Source organism: Neomonachus schauinslandi, chromosome 6, assembly GCF_002201575.2.
Source record: "Neomonachus schauinslandi chromosome 6, ASM220157v2, whole genome shotgun sequence".
Classification (NCBI taxonomy): domain Eukaryota; kingdom Metazoa; phylum Chordata; class Mammalia; order Carnivora; family Phocidae; genus Neomonachus; species Neomonachus schauinslandi.
The window spans coordinates 51,657,012-51,673,933 of NC_058408.1; the positions used below are offsets into that span (position 1 = coordinate 51,657,012).

Genomic DNA, 16,922 nt, shown 5'->3' on the forward strand with positions numbered 1-16,922 from the left:
TTCAGGACAAACTTAGAAAGCTGAGAGGCTTTGAGCAAGTGTCACTTAATTTCTCTAAACCATGGTTTTCTTATCTGGCAAATGAAGAGAATAATCCCTATCTCACAAAGGTACCATAATGATTAAAACCATGCACATATACAAATACGTGTGTGTATGTGTGTGCGCGCGCGCATACACATAAACAGACACACAAAGGGAGGGAAGAAGCATGGGTTAAATTAATTTGCTAATAGCTTCATTCTTTTTTTTTAAAGATTTTATTTATTTATTTAATTGACAGAGAGAGAGAGAGAGAGACAGTGAAAGAGGGAACACAAGCAGGGGGAGTGGGAGAGGGAGAAGCAGGCTTCCCGATGAGCAGGGAGCCCGATGTGGAGCTCAATCCCAGGACCCTGGGATCATGACCTGAGCTGAAGGCAGTCGCTTAACGACTGAGCCACCCAGGTGCCCCAATAGCTTCATTCTTTACCTAAAGTACTGAATTAAGCCCCAAAAAGGCAGGAGGTAAAAAAACAAAACAAAAAAAAACAAAAAAACACAAAACCCAACAAAAGGCCTAGATCAAAGTGGATAATCAGCTCCTAAAAAAAATTTGACTAGGTAAAAAAACAAAACAAAACAAAACAAAACAAAACACCTGGCCCACATTAAATGCCAAGAGTCATTTCATCATATTCCAATTTAAAAAAAAATCATGGAACACTTTTTATTAACCCTGGAAGGTGCTAAATGATACATCCCTTCATTAGTAACTTCAGTAGACTTTTTCTGCTTGGATACAGGTCTGTGAAATGGTTTGTGTTCTGTTTTATATTTAGTATTTTTGATGTCTTGGAATGAAACTCATTAAAATAAATGAGTGAATCATGCCTGGCAGAGATGGAGAACATTGGTGAGGCGGCCCACTCTTCCTCAGGAAGGCTGGAAGTCTCAACTCCTTGAGTAGAGAGGCCCCTCCTGTCCCTTATCCAGGAGGCCTTGGCCAGGCGGTGCGTCTTCCAGCTGATTAGCCTCCCAATGCATATGAAGACTGGAGGGTGCTAACTTCAAGGCTGGTTCCCAAAGGGCTGCTTTTTCCCTTCCTCCGGCAAGTAAGAGCTGAGAGCTCTGCCAGGAATGCTGGCGCTCCTTCTAAGGCATGAATCAGGAAAACCGAGCGGGACTGACTGAGCACCTCCCAGCAGAAATCTCTGCAGGCTTCCCATTCCCCAAGACTCTCAAACTACTGCTCAAGTCAGTTAGCTTGGAGACAGGACACAAACTCTGCATATTTGTCAAAGCTCTTGGATCGTAATTCCAAGTTGCTAAACTTAGAGGAAACTTCACACCCTCGCTAGCCATCTGAGTCAAGGCAGATTCCTAAAACCTGTTCAAGGGGACAAATCAGTTCCTGCCTCTGCTTCTAACGCCCTTCAAACGAAATGCCGAGACCCAACGCTGCTCACGTGTCCTGCTTCAACATCGCCCTTGATTTAGAGTAAGTTTGATTTTACTTCTTGCTTAGAGTATTAATCAACTCCTCATGCCGACACACCTGCGTAAAGCAAAAGCCCACTGATGCCTCTTACCTGGGCCGTCTCTTCCTCTTGCTTCCTCTTCTCTTCTTCAGTCTCCACCAGCCTCTGCTTGGTCAAGAGGAGCTCCTTATTCAACACATCTGCCTTGTCTTCTGCCTGCACGTTGGAGCACGTCACAGTCATAAGGAAGGTGAAGAAAGAACGGGTGTGGATACTCTCTCCAAACCTAATCTCTAGTTAAGATTGTTGCATCACTACCAGAAGCCATTCTCCCCCTCCTAGCTCACCCAGGGCGCGGCTGTTTTTTTGAATGTCAACTATAGAGCAGGCACTCAGCACACATCATCTCTGATCCTCACAACAATAATTATTTTACTGATGATGGCGGTGAAGTTTGGAGAGATCAAATAACCTGACTGGGGCAGAATGAGAGCCATGATCTGAGTTCAGACGTGAATGGCCTCGAAGTGCGTGCTCTTTCTAAATGCTTCTTACACATTTTCAGATGTCACAACAGCACTCACTCTGAGACTGTGTAGATGGATAGGATGAAGGGGTGGAGCCTTATATGGAAGCTTCTAACTGTTAGTGCCTGGGGGTGGGGGGTGCGGATTCAGAGAGAGACAGGCTGATCCATGGACAGCAGTTAGGTGAGAAAATTCAAAGACCAGCAGAGGTAAAATGGCCCACAAGGGGACTCACACAGGACAGTGAGTACAGCAAGGAGAAATTAAGATCAAAACCCCATGAGAGATAGCCTTGGGGAAAACTGAAGTATGGACCAGGCATCTAAACAGAAAAGACCATGTTTCTAGAAGGGCTGAGAAAAACTCAGGGAGAATACTCTGGTCTTCACTTGGATACAGAGTCCAATTAACCAGGAAAGCACTGTGCGTATATTTAACTAGTCAACCCGTGCCTACTGCACACCCTAGACCCTTACCTCACCCTGTAGGTCTCAGCTTCCAGTTCACATCTGTAGCGAAGTGAGCCCTGAGCCCTGTCCCACTCACCCTTACCTAAATCAGTTCCTCACCCCCATCTAAATTAGTTCCTCTGCTTACAACTCTTCTATTTCCCTTGATAGCAATTAGCACAATCTCTAGTGACAAATTACATGTGTGATTTATTTGTCTTGCCCATTAGACTTGCTCATCTGTTGGGGGCTCCAGCTTCTCTGTTCTTACAGTGCCCTGTGTCCCATAGTCCAATGGTTATGGCTCTGTTTTCAGATACTTTGCAACTATGGTATAGTTAAGGTGCACAGTCCCTCTTAAAAAGACTCTAAAATTTGTTCTGATAATATTAAATTTTAAGGGGGAAATCTACACAGCAAAAGAACATCCTGAAATCAGAGGTGGGCAAAATATCTGTTGCAAGTTACGTTTTCATAAATTGTAAGATATCTGATGCAGATTATAGACACTCAAAACAGCGAATTCTAGAGCCAGTCAGATGACTGCAGTCAAAGCAGGGAGCACCTCCCCAGAGTCTCTGAGGGAGGGTCACAGAGCAGTGAATCAAGAATAGCTATACAGGGGCGCCTGGGTGGCTCAGTTGGTTAAGCGACTGCCTTCGGCTCAGGTCATGATCCTGGAGTCCCGGGATCGAGTCCCGCATCGGGCTCTCTGCTCGGCAGGGAGTCTGCTTCTCCCTCTGACCCTCCTCCCTCTCATGCTCTCTGTCTCTCATTCTCTCTCTCTCAAATAAATAAATAAAATCTTTAAAAAAAAAAAAAAAAGAATAGCTATACAGATCATTTCAGTGTTCTTAAAAATTGAACCAAATCTAGCTCCCTATAACGTCAGCCCACTGGTTCAAGTTCTACCTCAGAATATTTGAGCAACAGCCCTCCTAATAAAGAAGAGTGCAATTTAACGTCCTCTTCAGTACCCCCTGCATTTTCCATTTTGTGAAGAGACGACTCTCCTTTCTCCTCATGACACTCTGAAGTGAATGTTTTCTAAGTTTGGTTTCTTAAAGAGATTCACCCCAGTTTTTAGCCTTTTGTAAATTTCTGCTATCTGGACATGTAAGCTTCTTAAATTGTGCATCACATCTAGATATTTTATAGTTTTGGAACACTAAAGGAGTGTTTCTGACATCTGCAGAAATTGTTGTGGGTCCCATGTGGGAGGAGCGTCAGTATTTTCCAGAAGCTTCATCCAGAGTCTCTCCACTATGTTAAACAGTGAAGTCAGAATGATTCTACTGCTCATCAAAATAGGACCAGATCTGAAAAAACTTGATTCTCCTAAAAACAGTCTTCTGGGTCTTTGGACAGCCAATTTCTACACCTCACTTAAGTAGAAATCATCTTTCATGTTAAATGAATCTCTAGGAACGTAATACTACACAGAGAGATACTCATATTCTTTGAACTCAAACCATAAAATCTTCACCATAATTTGTTAAGATCACTGTCATTATTAATTCTAATCACCAACATCTTTTTTTTAAAGATTTATTTATTTATTTGAGAGAGACAGAGAGAGAGCAAGGGGAGGGGCAGAGGGAGAGAGAGAGAGAGAATCTCAAGCAGACTCCCTGCTGAGCGCAGAGCCTGATGTGGGGCTCAATCTCAGGACCCTGAGATCATGACCTGAGCCAAAATCAAGAGCCGGCCACCCAATTGACTGAGCCGCCCCGGCGCCCCATCACTTACCAACATCTTATAAGGCCTTGTTTTTTTTGTAAAGATTTTATTTACTTGACACAGAGAGAGAAAGAGCACAAGCAGGGAGAGCGGCAGGCAGAGCAGGCAGAAGGAGAAGCAGACTCCCCGACGAGCAGGGAGCCTAATGTGGGGGCTCGATCCCAGGACCCCAGGATTACCACCCAAGTCGAAGACAGACGCTTAACCAACTGAGCCACCCAGGCGCACCCTTATAATGCCTTATCGATGTGGAGACTTCGAATTGCTACCTAAGGATCATGTGACATACATAGGAGAGGAAAAAGCACTGCCATTTGTGATTTAATCATGAATCGACCGATAACCTGATCAAAAGGTTCAGCTCTCACATCAGGGATGAGGATCTTTCAGAAATGAGTTCTCAAAGAACTCGTCAAGCCTGTTGTTCAATCTAAAACAAAACAAAACACTTCGCCACTCATTACGCAGAGCCCCTGCTCCTAACACAGAACCTGCCCCGGTCAGAAGGACGAGGCGCCGTCCGCAGTGCGAAAGTGCTGGTGTGTCTCTTCTGCTCGTTCCTTGCGAACGAGAAAGGACAGGAAGGGCTTGAAGGCAGCTCGCTACAGACACTGAAATGGAGACGTCGTATCTTTTTACATTGTTAGTCACGGAGAAGTCCTTATTTCAAGAGTCTAAGGGAGGGCAAGTTGTCAAAACAGACAGCTCTGTCAAAGAGAAAAATTAAGGGCCTTTTGTGCCCAGGACGCCCGAAGCCAGCACTAAAATGACAAGGGTGAGGAATAATTTATTTTTAAAGAGTACCTAATTATCTAATTAGTGCTTGTTTGCTTTACATATTGTCTTGAATGCAATCTGCTTTCCTGCTTGTTTAATGTTGGCTGAAGTTTGACTATTTCAATGAAGAGATGTGATTTTGATGAAAGTGGCAATGGAAAAGTAGGGGGTGAGTGGGGTGAAGGCGGGGCGAGCCGGCGCTTTCCCTGTGCGGCTGGTGTCCTCCCAGGCTGGCTGGGGGGCAGGACACCTAAAGTGCACGGACGGCTTTTTGACAGGCAGATAAGCCCCACTCGGGCATAAACTGCAAAATCAGATGTTTGGAGGAGATATGCATGAAATAGCAATTGTTATTTTTTTACCTAGATAACAAGCTTCAAAAGGCAAGGGCCAGGTCTTACTTACTCTTTTAAAAAGAGAGGTATAAAGGGAGGAAATTAAGAGAAAGAGGAAGAAAATGAAAGAATGAAGGAATCTTTTCTTCAGGGACTAGCATCTAGAATCTATATGAGCTATCTACCCAGATACTCAACCATCAATTATTTCGGGAGTACGCAGGCAGCAGTCTTTCCAGGCTGATCCACAAAATAGACTTTCTTGGTGGTACAACATCTTTTTAAAAAATAATATGTTTTTTCTGAGTATTAATAAGGTATAACGTATATTATTACTAAACCAAGGGTTGTTAAGAATTTAAGGTCTTCTTATAAAAGATAAAATAATTGAAAAAAAATACATGCATAAAGATGAATCTAAAAGTTAGATTGATGCTCATCACCCAGAGTATCTAGAACTAATATTTTGATGGATTTCCTTGTAGGCTTTTTTCCTTTTGAAGTATATTTCAGCTTCCTTTCCTAAGATGATGGCTCCACCAGCCATATCCTTTGCAATTTAGATGCAAGCATTATATACAGATAAATTTATAGGTTTTACAAAAATATTATAACATCATCTTCCCATTGTTTTTAAAAACTCTTCCAAAAAGACATTTACTTTCATTCTCCCCTTTTATTGGACATATACATTATTTCTACTTTTTATTCTTCTGAGTAACACAGTAATAAACCATCTTGTACACATACTTCCGTCCAGATCTCTGTTAGAATAGCTTTCCAAGTCAGAGTACATATGTCATCTTCCTCATTTACTAAATGTAAGATTAAAATAATACCTGCTTGATGGAGTCATTAGCGAGATTAAATGAGATAATGCTTATAAAATTGCGGAATATAGTCGTTGGTGCGTAGTAGGTACTCAGTAGACATTTCATCTCATTACTTTTTAATCCTTTTAAAGGTCTGATAGATAACACCAAATACATTTCCTGCACAACTTTAAACATACGACTCTCTCTAGTGAATTTCACCGCATCCCCAGAGTCCCACTGCTTAAAACTCTTTTTCATTTAGTTATCCATCTTCAGAAAACTATTAATGGATACAAGATTCAAAAGAACAGAATCAAATGTGAGGCCGTTGGGAGAGCCAATATGAAAACAGGAATTTCGTTATAGTACTGACTCACCAGCATTGTCTAATTAATACAAAAATGTACCAGCCGAGGTCAGACTGGTCTTGGTCCTGTCCGACTGGACGCCCCTCTGTCTTCTTTGGCTCCGACTCTCTTAGTCACACATTTCTCACACCACCTCTAACAACTTCCAAACAACCTGGCTGAATGGTTTCGTGGGGAAAAGGGTCACCCCCACCCCCACCCCCCGCCCCCCAACCAGACTGCTTTTCAACCTTCTACATCCTGTGTCCCACGAAGCACAGTCTCTGTTTTATTTTCGAACTCTGTTTAGTGTGGATTCCTTCAGCTACCCCTTCTCCACCTTTAGCACTGTCTTCCTTAATAGTCGTCTAATCCCCATCTTACTGTGGTTGAAACTTTTGAGCTGCAAAATTAGCTGTTTATATGGGAAAAAGGAGTTGTGCCAGGGACATTTAAAAAACTCCTCCAAACATTTAATAGTATTTACATTACTGGATCTGTATTTGAAATATTGTCAATGAGCAGGAAGCACACGGGTGATGCCTCTTTTTTACAGATTCAACAGTGTAAGTCTCAATCTTTCTGACCCTGGCACCGTTTGTGGGGAGTATTCACTTTTTAAGTCAGAAAAGAGAGATAATTTTCAATCCGCCCAAGACTCCTTCCATATTGCCAGCTACCTTTTATAAAACACTAGCGACAGAAAACAGCAAGTCCTAAAGCTGTCAGTACTGCTGGAAAGAACCAGGGAAGTTGAACAATTTAAGGCCTTCCTAGCAAGAGCTACCATGTACCAAACACACACTGCTGACGTGCTTCACCTTATCTTACTTACAGGCAGGTTAAGAACTGCGCAGGGTCATGCGGTGAGCAGACTGTGCTGCCAGGATTCACAGCCAGGCATCTTGGCCCTCAGCCCCTAGAATGCCTGTCTCCCCACCAATGCACGTATCTTAATGTACATACTTCACATAAAATCCTCACGTTCATTGTAGATGAGAACTCTTCTTGGAACAAAAAGTAAAGTGCCTCCCAATGTCAGCGTGGCATTGGTATAGTCTTGGTGACTGATATTCCCAGGTAATTATGCTGGCAGCCCTTGGCTTAGGAAAAGTACAGACGAAGAGAAGAAACACCAGAGAAGTTTAGAGTTATAAAAAAACACGTCGTACATGCTGTTTGGAAATGACCCAAACCGTTCTCAAAAGCTGGCGTCTTTCACCCTCTCCAGTTAGCACAAGCTGTCCCCTGCCACCTACTGGCCGCCTCTTCACCCAACAAGCAGCCAGAACTCAGCGTCAAGTACAGAGTGAGCCCCAGCGGGACTGCAGGGAGAGCAACTTGGTCCTCGCCTTTGAGGGGCTCGTCGCGGTCTGACTGCAACCTAGTGAACGACACGCTTACCTGATCCAAGTCATTTCGCAGAGCGATCTTGCTGGTTACTAGCTCATGGGCGAGGTCATCGTTCTCCTGTTCCAGCCTCATGCTGGCCTCCTGCAGTCTCCGGTTCTCCCTCTGCAGGAAAAGAGCAATAGCCGGAGGGCGGCATTAGTGCCGAGAGGCACTAGCAGAAAGGAACAGACCGGTGAGCAAAAACAAGCAGCGACAACAAAGTGAACTTCTGAAGGTGTAAAAAGGAGGAGGCGCAAGGGGCACAGGAAGGCAGGATTGCTGTCTGGGGAAACAACAGTGAGTTAAGCCAGCAGCGCAGATGCGACTCTCTACCCGGTGAACCTTACAACTGTCCCTGACAGGCTGCATGGTAAAAGGCTGCATTATTTAAAAAGTGCCACAAAAGGCAAAATTTCCAATATCTCCCCAATCCTGTGACGTTTCATATAGACCCAGAACCCAGACACGGGCCATCCTCTGTTTGAAACATGCACAGTAATCCCACCCTTAACCTCAAGGGAAAATGCATGACACAGAAGGCGTGAAATGGGGGGAAACCACTAGACATCTCTTCACATTGTTTTTCCAGTATCAGAGTTCACATTCATTGAATATATTTAATTACGAGCACTAAATCAAGAACCAGGATACATGGGTTCAGACTTTTGCTATCAACTGACACGTTCATCCTCGGGGTAGAAATACTTTTCCGAACACCAATTTTTGTATTAGTATGAGCGACAGTCCTTATGACAATGGCTCTCGGTGTTTGTTGGAGGGCTTTTAAAATTTCTCAACTTTAAAACTTCAAAAGATTCTGGGTAAAACAAATTACTGAGCTGTTTTTTTCCTCTTGAACTCCCAGGAAAAATCTGAAACAAAGTCCTATGATGAAAGAACCAAGTCACATTTTTAGGAAGAAAGGTCTCCCCTGAACTAAACATTATGAACTGTGTACATGCGCATCTATTTTCAGAGTAGCAATTTACTGTCTTCCAATCCAAAGTATCAAAAGTACCTTTTTTTGTGTTTTTGCTACTGTTAACAGTTATGGGAGATTCAAAGAGAGCTGACAGGAAAGACTTCAATGTGATGAGCCCTTCCTGTTTTTCAGATTTATACTCCTAACAGGGTTTTCTGCAAGGGTGGCAGAAACTCAGACAAAGGAGTACTGCACAACCAGAAGACAAATCTATGCCCTGGAAGAGAGTATATCATTGTGTAACGTGGGGCAAAAGGACATTTATCTTCTATAGAACAACCTAGGGTTGGTTATATGGAAGAAAGAAAGCCCAATTTCTTTTTTTTCTTTTGGTTTTTTAAAGAAGGGCTAGGAAACTGACGGTAAGGGCAGAGCCTTAGACTTTCATGGAGCAGAGGATCCCCCAACAGGGCCAGCAGAGAAGCTAAAGGATAACTTGTGCTTTGACTAGAACCGGCCAACAGAGTCTATTCCTATCTCCTCTTTTGGAAAAGGAAGACTGGGATACTTGGGGAATGCCAAAACATTTTTGAAAAAGAAATCTACTGAAGAAGATAAAAACAGTCCCAAATCTCTTAAATGCTTTTAAATAAATTCATGATAGAATTCCATGCAGTGTTAAAATATAAGTGAAAAATATGATCAAAGAAATGCTTAAGCCACCTCATAGAAAAAAAAAAAGACAAGGAACTAGAAAGTCTCATTTTCATAGCATAAATAACATTAATTGCAGGTACTGGCTTATTTTCATTGTTGTCTTTGTACTTTAAAAATGTTTCTAAGTTTTCAACAATGAATACAGAATACATGTGTTTAAAATGTTACTAAAAAAATTAAAAGCCATTCGGAATTTCAATTCCACTGAAAAGGATAAAATGCTAAAATGAGAATTTTTTTAAAGTTTACTCCTGTGAGAAGCTCATATTCTACCTGAAACCAGACTGGATCTTCGGTTTTGACCAAGATACTACGTAACTCCTCAAAAGTGTGGCCCTGCCAGGAATCCTTTCCCAAAATATTCCTGAAAAGACCGTGTACATATTTGTAGGGGCACATCGCACTCATCAAATTCTGTCTGTCCCCTCGATCTATAGAAGTCCTAACCTCCCTCAGAAATATCATCAAAGTAGGCACGAAAATATAGCAGATAAACAGCCAGGGCCTCTATGGCGAAATCTTTCAATCTTTGCTGAAGCAATCCAAATTCTAGCGGGGGCCCGAGAGTTAGTCTTCTACCCAATACATCTAAATATTACTCCTCTTTGTGGAAACAACTTGCCTACTTGTTGAAAACTTAGAATTATATATAAAAAAAAAATGTTCCAGAAACTTTTCCAATCCATTTCCTCCTCGCCAGGAATGAGCAGCAACACCCAGCACCATTTTGTCAGGACACAGTGCACAGTGTGGGCTGCTCAGCAGGGAAGCGAGTGTTCTCCCTCTCCGTGAGTCCCTTCCCGAGAGCTCCTGGTGACACGACTCCAGTCCCTGCTCCTGAGTCAGTGTCCGATTCCTCCTGAAACTGTACCTGCAGGACTCCAAGGTGCAGAGTCCCCTCAACTCTTATTGACGTTACAGTTGTTTCGCCCAAGGGACAATGTTGCAGGTACCGGTTTTTCAGGTGACAGTGACATACCAGGGAGTTAAGGTAACCTGCAGGCAAAGTCACACATGGAAAAGCACTTCGTTGCAAGTACTTTAAGGATGCACCCGGTGGCTACTTCTCTCCTGATGGGAGATCAACGCCCGGTGGGTGATGTTAATTAAGGAAGAGCCGGGGACTCAGCTCAGTGCTGACTGGAAACGTGCCATCACCACGCCTGTTGCAACTGGAACCCTTCCCTGTGGACATGCGGCCAAGGGGGGAGTGGGGGGACAGGGGAAGATTTGGGAGAAACTGAGTGTCTAAGCATCCCTAAAAAGCAAAATGGCCTGAGGGGCGCGCCTACCGGCTTGGCTTTAGCAAGAAGCTTCGGTCGGGTGTGTGCACAGCAAGCAGCACAGTGGGAGTGTGACTCCTGCTCTGCACTCACAGACATGTGGGCAAGCAAGCTGTGGGGCCGAAAATGCAGTATCGTCCTCCAGAGTCTGAACCTGGGGCGGGAGGTGTCCTCAGCAGTCCTCCGTGTCCCTGAGCGGGCCAGCGAGGCACCGCTACCCACCGAGGCGGGGGTTCCTGCCTACGAACCTGCCTACACTCGCCAAGGGTTCAAGTCAGGTGTCTTACTGGGCTGTATTTTCTTTTGCAAGAAAAAGCTCCCCTTTATACTAGAACGGAGAAGAAAGTTCCATCTGGATGGGCCTCGTTCCTTCTGAAAGGTCAGCAAGGGCTGCCCGCCCAAGAGCGCCTGGGAGTCAGCCCGTCAGCCTGTCCGTGCAGAGGCAGCGGCGTGCCCCGGTTTGCACAAGCAGATGTGCCCCGCGGCTCGGAGCCTGTCAACACAGCAGGCGGCCGGCTTCCCACCCCTCTCCGCAAAGACAGCAGGAGACCCTGCTTCCATAACCCTGGAAACTCACACTGCCCTGTTGGGCACATCCTCCATCTCACACAGCTGACACCATTCCAACAAAAAGCAGACAACAATGCTCCTCGTCCGTTCCCTCCCCCCCGCCCTGGGGGCATAGGAGCTGCACGGCCGGCAAAGTTTGGTGAGTAACTTTTGGGAGGAGGATACTGCATTTTTCAGACAGACAGACGCCAGTATCACAGACATACACAGATAAATAACTTACCTCCTCAAAAGTCATAGACCAACTACCGTTTTCAATCATAGGTACAAAAGACAATTGAAAAAAAAAAAAACAGAATATCCAATGAAATTGCACACCTACTAATACAGTTATGAAATGGCAATAACAAAAGCAGACACTTGTTAACAATGTGTTGCTATTGTGTTTTTCCTCAGAGTGTCCTTTACTCTAAGTTCTCTCTCTGTCTGCAAACATTCGCTGGAAGAAAGTACACTGGAGGCAGCCAGTGGGCAAGTCTCAACTCAGGAAGATGAACACACTCAGACTCCTCCCTCTCCCTGCTGCCTTGGACCGTCTGCAAGACTGATGGGAACCACTCTATGTGTTCGTGTTAGCAGCTACGGTGTCAGTTGTTTACACTGTGTTATTTCGGCCGGGTGGAGGGAGCTTCCTCATATGACAAGGTCGGAAGCATTGCAAAATAGTTCATTTTCGGGCCACAGAATGAAACTGCTGGGCAGGGGAATGCTTCCAGGTCTCCTGTGCATCTGAGGGCTGGAGTGTGGGTGAAGCAGCACAAGGGATGGTGAACGTCATTTATTCCGTGATGAGAAACCAGAGAAATGTGAACTGGCACTCAGAAGAAAATAAACTAAGCCTCACAGGAAAAAATGATGGTGAAGGAGGCAGCTTCGTAAACTCTAGCTCAGTATTTTGGGTGTGTCATCTGCTGTTCTAATGAGTTCCTGGCACATGTTTTTAAAGACATTTAAGGCTCAGGAGAAAATGTTTTCCTAAAAGACCCAGTACAATTTTATTAGCAACAACATACTCAACTGTCGCATATTTTCGTTTGGGTAATTCTTTCAAGAGTTGATAATTATCATCATCAAATTTCAGCAAACAGTTTTTTTTTGACATTCAAAGGCAAATGCCTACAGATGAAATGTTTAAATGTCTATATTGTCTGCAAATGAAGTTTTGAGAGAGAAAATCTGGATATTTGAAATCCTTTTATGCTCTTCCTTTACCCAACATATCCAATTTTATCTTTCTGGTAGAAATTTTAAAAAATTTAAATGTCAAACTAGAAACAAAATCTTGTCAGTAATAACTAACTGGCAGTTGGCAAACCAGACTGCAGTTCTTCTAGCATTTAAAAAAACAGTCTTAGATTATTCCCTAGCACAGGGGTCAACAAGCTTTAAATGTAAATGGCCAGACAAGAAGTATTTTAGGCTTTGCAGACCATACAACCTTTGTTGAGATTACTCAAACTCTGCCACTGTTGTGCAAAAGCAGTTCTAGATGCTGATAAGTAAACAATGGGTGTGGCTGTGTTCCAATAAAACTTTATTTACAAAAACAGGCAGCGGGCCGATTTGTCCCACATGCCATAGTTTGCAGATCCCTGCTCTAGCATACAAAGCAAAATTAAAAAAAAAAAGCAAATGGGTTATAGATGATGTCGCAACATGTTAGTGTGACATAATTTTCTCAGTAATGCTACTTTAGCAGGAAGCAAAAGTTACTAAAAATTGAATAAAAGTTTTGGAGAATTAATTCTGAAGATCAATAAACACACTTAGAAATTCTTAATATGCATAACATTCACACCTCTCTCAAGTGTTAAGTAAAACTCAGTGAACAGGCATCATCAGAAACCACCTGCTCCTTCTCAGCTAATTTGCTCAAGAACCCTCAGTAGGGGTTACCCTGCAATTTCCACCATCTTAGAACAGTGAGTTCATTGGATTATCCATGCTCAAAAAGAGTGGCAGCCTTCTGAGGTCTATCACAAAGTTATCACAGGCAGATAGAAACCATGCTCTTGACTGTTAGTATTCATTAAAAGCACATTATTTCATAAATATAAATATTTCCAAAAACCAGTGACAGTCTCTGTGATGAGGAAAATTAATAAAATATAAGTATTTTCATTGGTAGAAAAAGACTTTTCAAAGATGGATTCACTTATCTTGACTTCCTGAGGAAGGAAAGGCCCCACACAGTAAGAAAAAAGGGAAGCCTTTTTTTTTTTCAGGTAAGATTAGCAAAATTTAAACTTATTTCACTTGACAAGTTAAAAACAAAATGTGATAACTGGTCTAAGTTATTTCATTAGCTATGGAAGGATGGCAAATAATACAAGTTTAATTAAGCTTTGCTTCAAATATTTTGTATTGTTTTTGCCACGTATAATTAGATAGCTTAATTTTAAATTACACGCAGGGATAACTGCTCTACAAAAATTAGTATGTGTGAGACAAACTTTTTGTAAACTTAGAGGAATTATTTTCTTCCTGTTTGAATTACACTTTGATAAGAGAATTACTACTTCTAACCTCATGAAAGAAATTAAACATTCTAAATTTAATTATACTAAATGTAGATAAGATACTTCAATTAGAAATGATGTATATGGGGCGCCTGGGTGGCTCAGTCGTTAAGCGTCTGCCTTCGGCTCAGGTCATGATCCCAGGGTCCTGGGATCGAGCCCCGCATCGAGCCCCGCATCGGGCTCCCTGCTCTGCGGGAAGCCTGCTTCTCCCTCTCCCCCTCCCCCTGCTTGTGTTCCCTCTCTCGCTGTGTCTCTCTCTGTCAAATAAATAAAATCTTTAAAAAAAAAAAAAAATGATGTATAATACTATCTGTGTCCCAAACTCAAGAGAGTTTAAGCATTCCTGATCCTTTCTAGGATTTGCCCATCTAGAACAGGTAATAACATAATCTTCATTATGCTTTGGAAGACTCACTGAAGTAATTAATTAGCTGTGCTTTCTAAGGCTTCCCCCATCTGTGCAAGTAGTTAATTAAATAAGAAAAGCATACCATATTCCAGAGGTAGATGAAGGCTGCAGGTCTCTAAAAGGTGCTGTCAATAGGTTACATTATTAGAAAACTACCTTTCCCTAAATGGAAACAACTCAACTCCTTAAAACAGAAAACAGTATTACAGTTTCTGAGTTGGTAACTACTTATTAGGAGCTTGGCTATTAATTTTTAAAATACACTAAAACAGCTACACATATTCATGAATGCTTGTTTTCTGGGGGCTTGTATGAAAATGGAAATATACGTGATGGCTTTCTTTTTTTTTTATTTTTTTATTTTTTAAAGATTATTTTTTATTTATTTGACAGAGAGAGATACAGCGAGAGAGGGAACACAAGCAGGGGGAGTGGGAGAGGGAGAAGCAGGCTCCCCGCTGAGCAGGGAGCCCAATGCGGGGCTCGATCCCAGGACCCTGGGACCATGACCTGAGCCGAAGGCAGACGCTTAACGACTGAGCCACCCAGGTGCCCCTACGTGATGGATTTCTATAGACAAATCCTTATCCCGACTTTCACTTCATTTGGAATAAATTAATTAATTTACAAACTGAAGTATCAAGTAGATAAAAACTCCAACACCAAGTTGGCCAGGTCAAACTTAAGAAGGACAATAGAAGAGACTTAGAATAAATGTTCTATATTCTTCTTCCAATAAAGTTTCCTTTTTGTGTCTTGCAACCTAGTCATGAAGATCAGCAGAAAGAGCACACCAAATACTGTAGGAAGTCATTATAGAGCTGATTTTCAAATGCAAACTGAAGCCAAGACCAGGTAACCCAGTGCATACACATATTTATATATGTTTATGTTTGTGTGCATCCATATTTATATATGAAAATGAATGTACCACCCACTTATGCTGGCCTTTCCCCTATAAATATGTATACACATAGGATTTTTAATCATTAATTAGCTCCAGATCTGACGGAAGGTCTCCCTCCCACAAATATGGCTTCTGCACAGGCACCTCTCATGTGACTTGGGATTTATGAAAAGAAAATGGGCTGGATACCAATCCTCTTGAAACATTTTGCTTGGATTTTTTTTTTTTTGAGATATAATTCACATACTATAAAATTCATCTTTTTAAAATGTACAATTCAGTAGTTTTAGTACATTCACGAAGTTGTGCGACCATTGCCACTGTCGAGTTCCAGAACGTTTTTGTGTTTAGGGTTCTAAAATTTAAATTTATACTAATATAATTCATCTCGTTCTTTGTGGTCGAGACTTAAGTGTTAGATACGGGTGAGTATAGTGACATCACTTGAAAATGTAGATATTGGCATCTGTCCTAAAAATAAAACACATATTTGGATAGATACAGCAAGAATGTGATGGCTGAGAGCTGCCTCTGAATCGCTGGTCTTTCATCCCACCTCTGGCTTCCATGCGAGAGCCCTTTTTGTATGCCAAGGGAAACAGCATCAAACCGAAAAATCTCTTAGAATATTTTATTGTATGACATTTCTGGGCCTTCAAAAAAAAAAAAAAATTGACACAACTTTCCTAACTCCCTTGCCGTCTAGTGAGCTAGGGGGGAAACATGTCATTTTAAGCAGAATGGACCTTCGTGGTTGAGGAGGGCTTGTTAGTGAACTGGTATAAATTCCGAGTTGATGCCCACGAAGATCTTCCCAAGTTGTTCTTAAGAATTTGCATAACTAGGTTCCCAGTCCAAGATCTACGAATTATAAAGTGCTCATTCCAGGGACATAGATCTTATTCTTGACAGGATTAAATTTAGAAGAGGCTAAGAGGTATGTCTTTCCTACTTTAAGGTCATTATAATTAGTTTCTTAAACTAGATATTGACTATCTGAAAGAATGTCTGGGGATGGTTGAAAACTATTTTGTCAACTGTCACCTTGAAAATGTAATTATAATTTGAGGACTGTAACTTTACCAAGTATATTGCCAATATAGATATCTGGACATTAAAAGGGTATAGAAATATTAGATGTATTGACAAGCTATTACAATAATATAAAAGAAATAGCTATAGAGCATATCTGATATGTGTAAGTTAAAAGGAGTATCTGTTTTCAAAACAAAACAAAACAAAAAAAGTTTAATTCTACTTTGGTCCCTCAGTAAAATGTGCACATATTGAAAGTCTTACATGTGAGAAGTACTCTTTAAAAAATAATATGCACTGTACTATTTATACATATCTACTTTGATACGAAAAGGATTTAAGAAACAGTACCAAGTTCAGTCCCAGACTGATTTTAAATATACAATTTTAGTCTTTCGTTGCCTTCTCCTCTATTTTAAAGCAATCTTCCCAGATTTTATTTGTAATGATGGCAACTAAGAAAATTAGAATGATCATATAAGCAGTAGGAGGGCTTCATTTGGGATCCTTAAGACTATTTTAAAATTACTGCTTCAAGCCATTCTAAAGCAGCATGTGACATGAGCTACATTAAAACTGGTTTTATTGAGGGGGGTGGTGGTGGTGGAACTGAGCTTCAAACCTTATTCTGTGAGTCCCTTGTGGGTTAATAGGTATCTACCCGAGCAGTACATGGGCTCTTCTTAGTTTTTTTTTTTTTTAAAGATTTTATTTA

The 16,922-nt window shown here is 41.9% G+C and overlaps 1 protein-coding gene across 6 annotated transcripts in view; it reads right to left on the reverse strand.

The window, feature by feature from the left end:
- The window catches only part of RABGAP1L (RAB GTPase activating protein 1 like), a 776,559-nt gene that overhangs the window by 13,669 nt on the left and 745,968 nt on the right, over nucleotides 1-16,922 (reverse strand). For 5 of the 6 annotated variants that reach the window (XM_021682815.1, XM_044915943.1, XM_044915942.1 and 2 more), the window contains 2 exons: nucleotides 7,855-7,965; nucleotides 1,572-1,676 (listed from right to left, as the gene is read on the reverse strand). In XM_021682815.1, the coding sequence (XP_021538490.1) occupies nucleotides 1,572-1,676; nucleotides 7,855-7,965 (216 nt within the window). Of the gene's footprint in view, nucleotides 1-1,571; nucleotides 1,677-7,854; nucleotides 7,966-11,557; nucleotides 11,777-16,922 lie in introns of those variants that run through there. The other variant, XM_021682814.1, reaches the window with a different exon arrangement.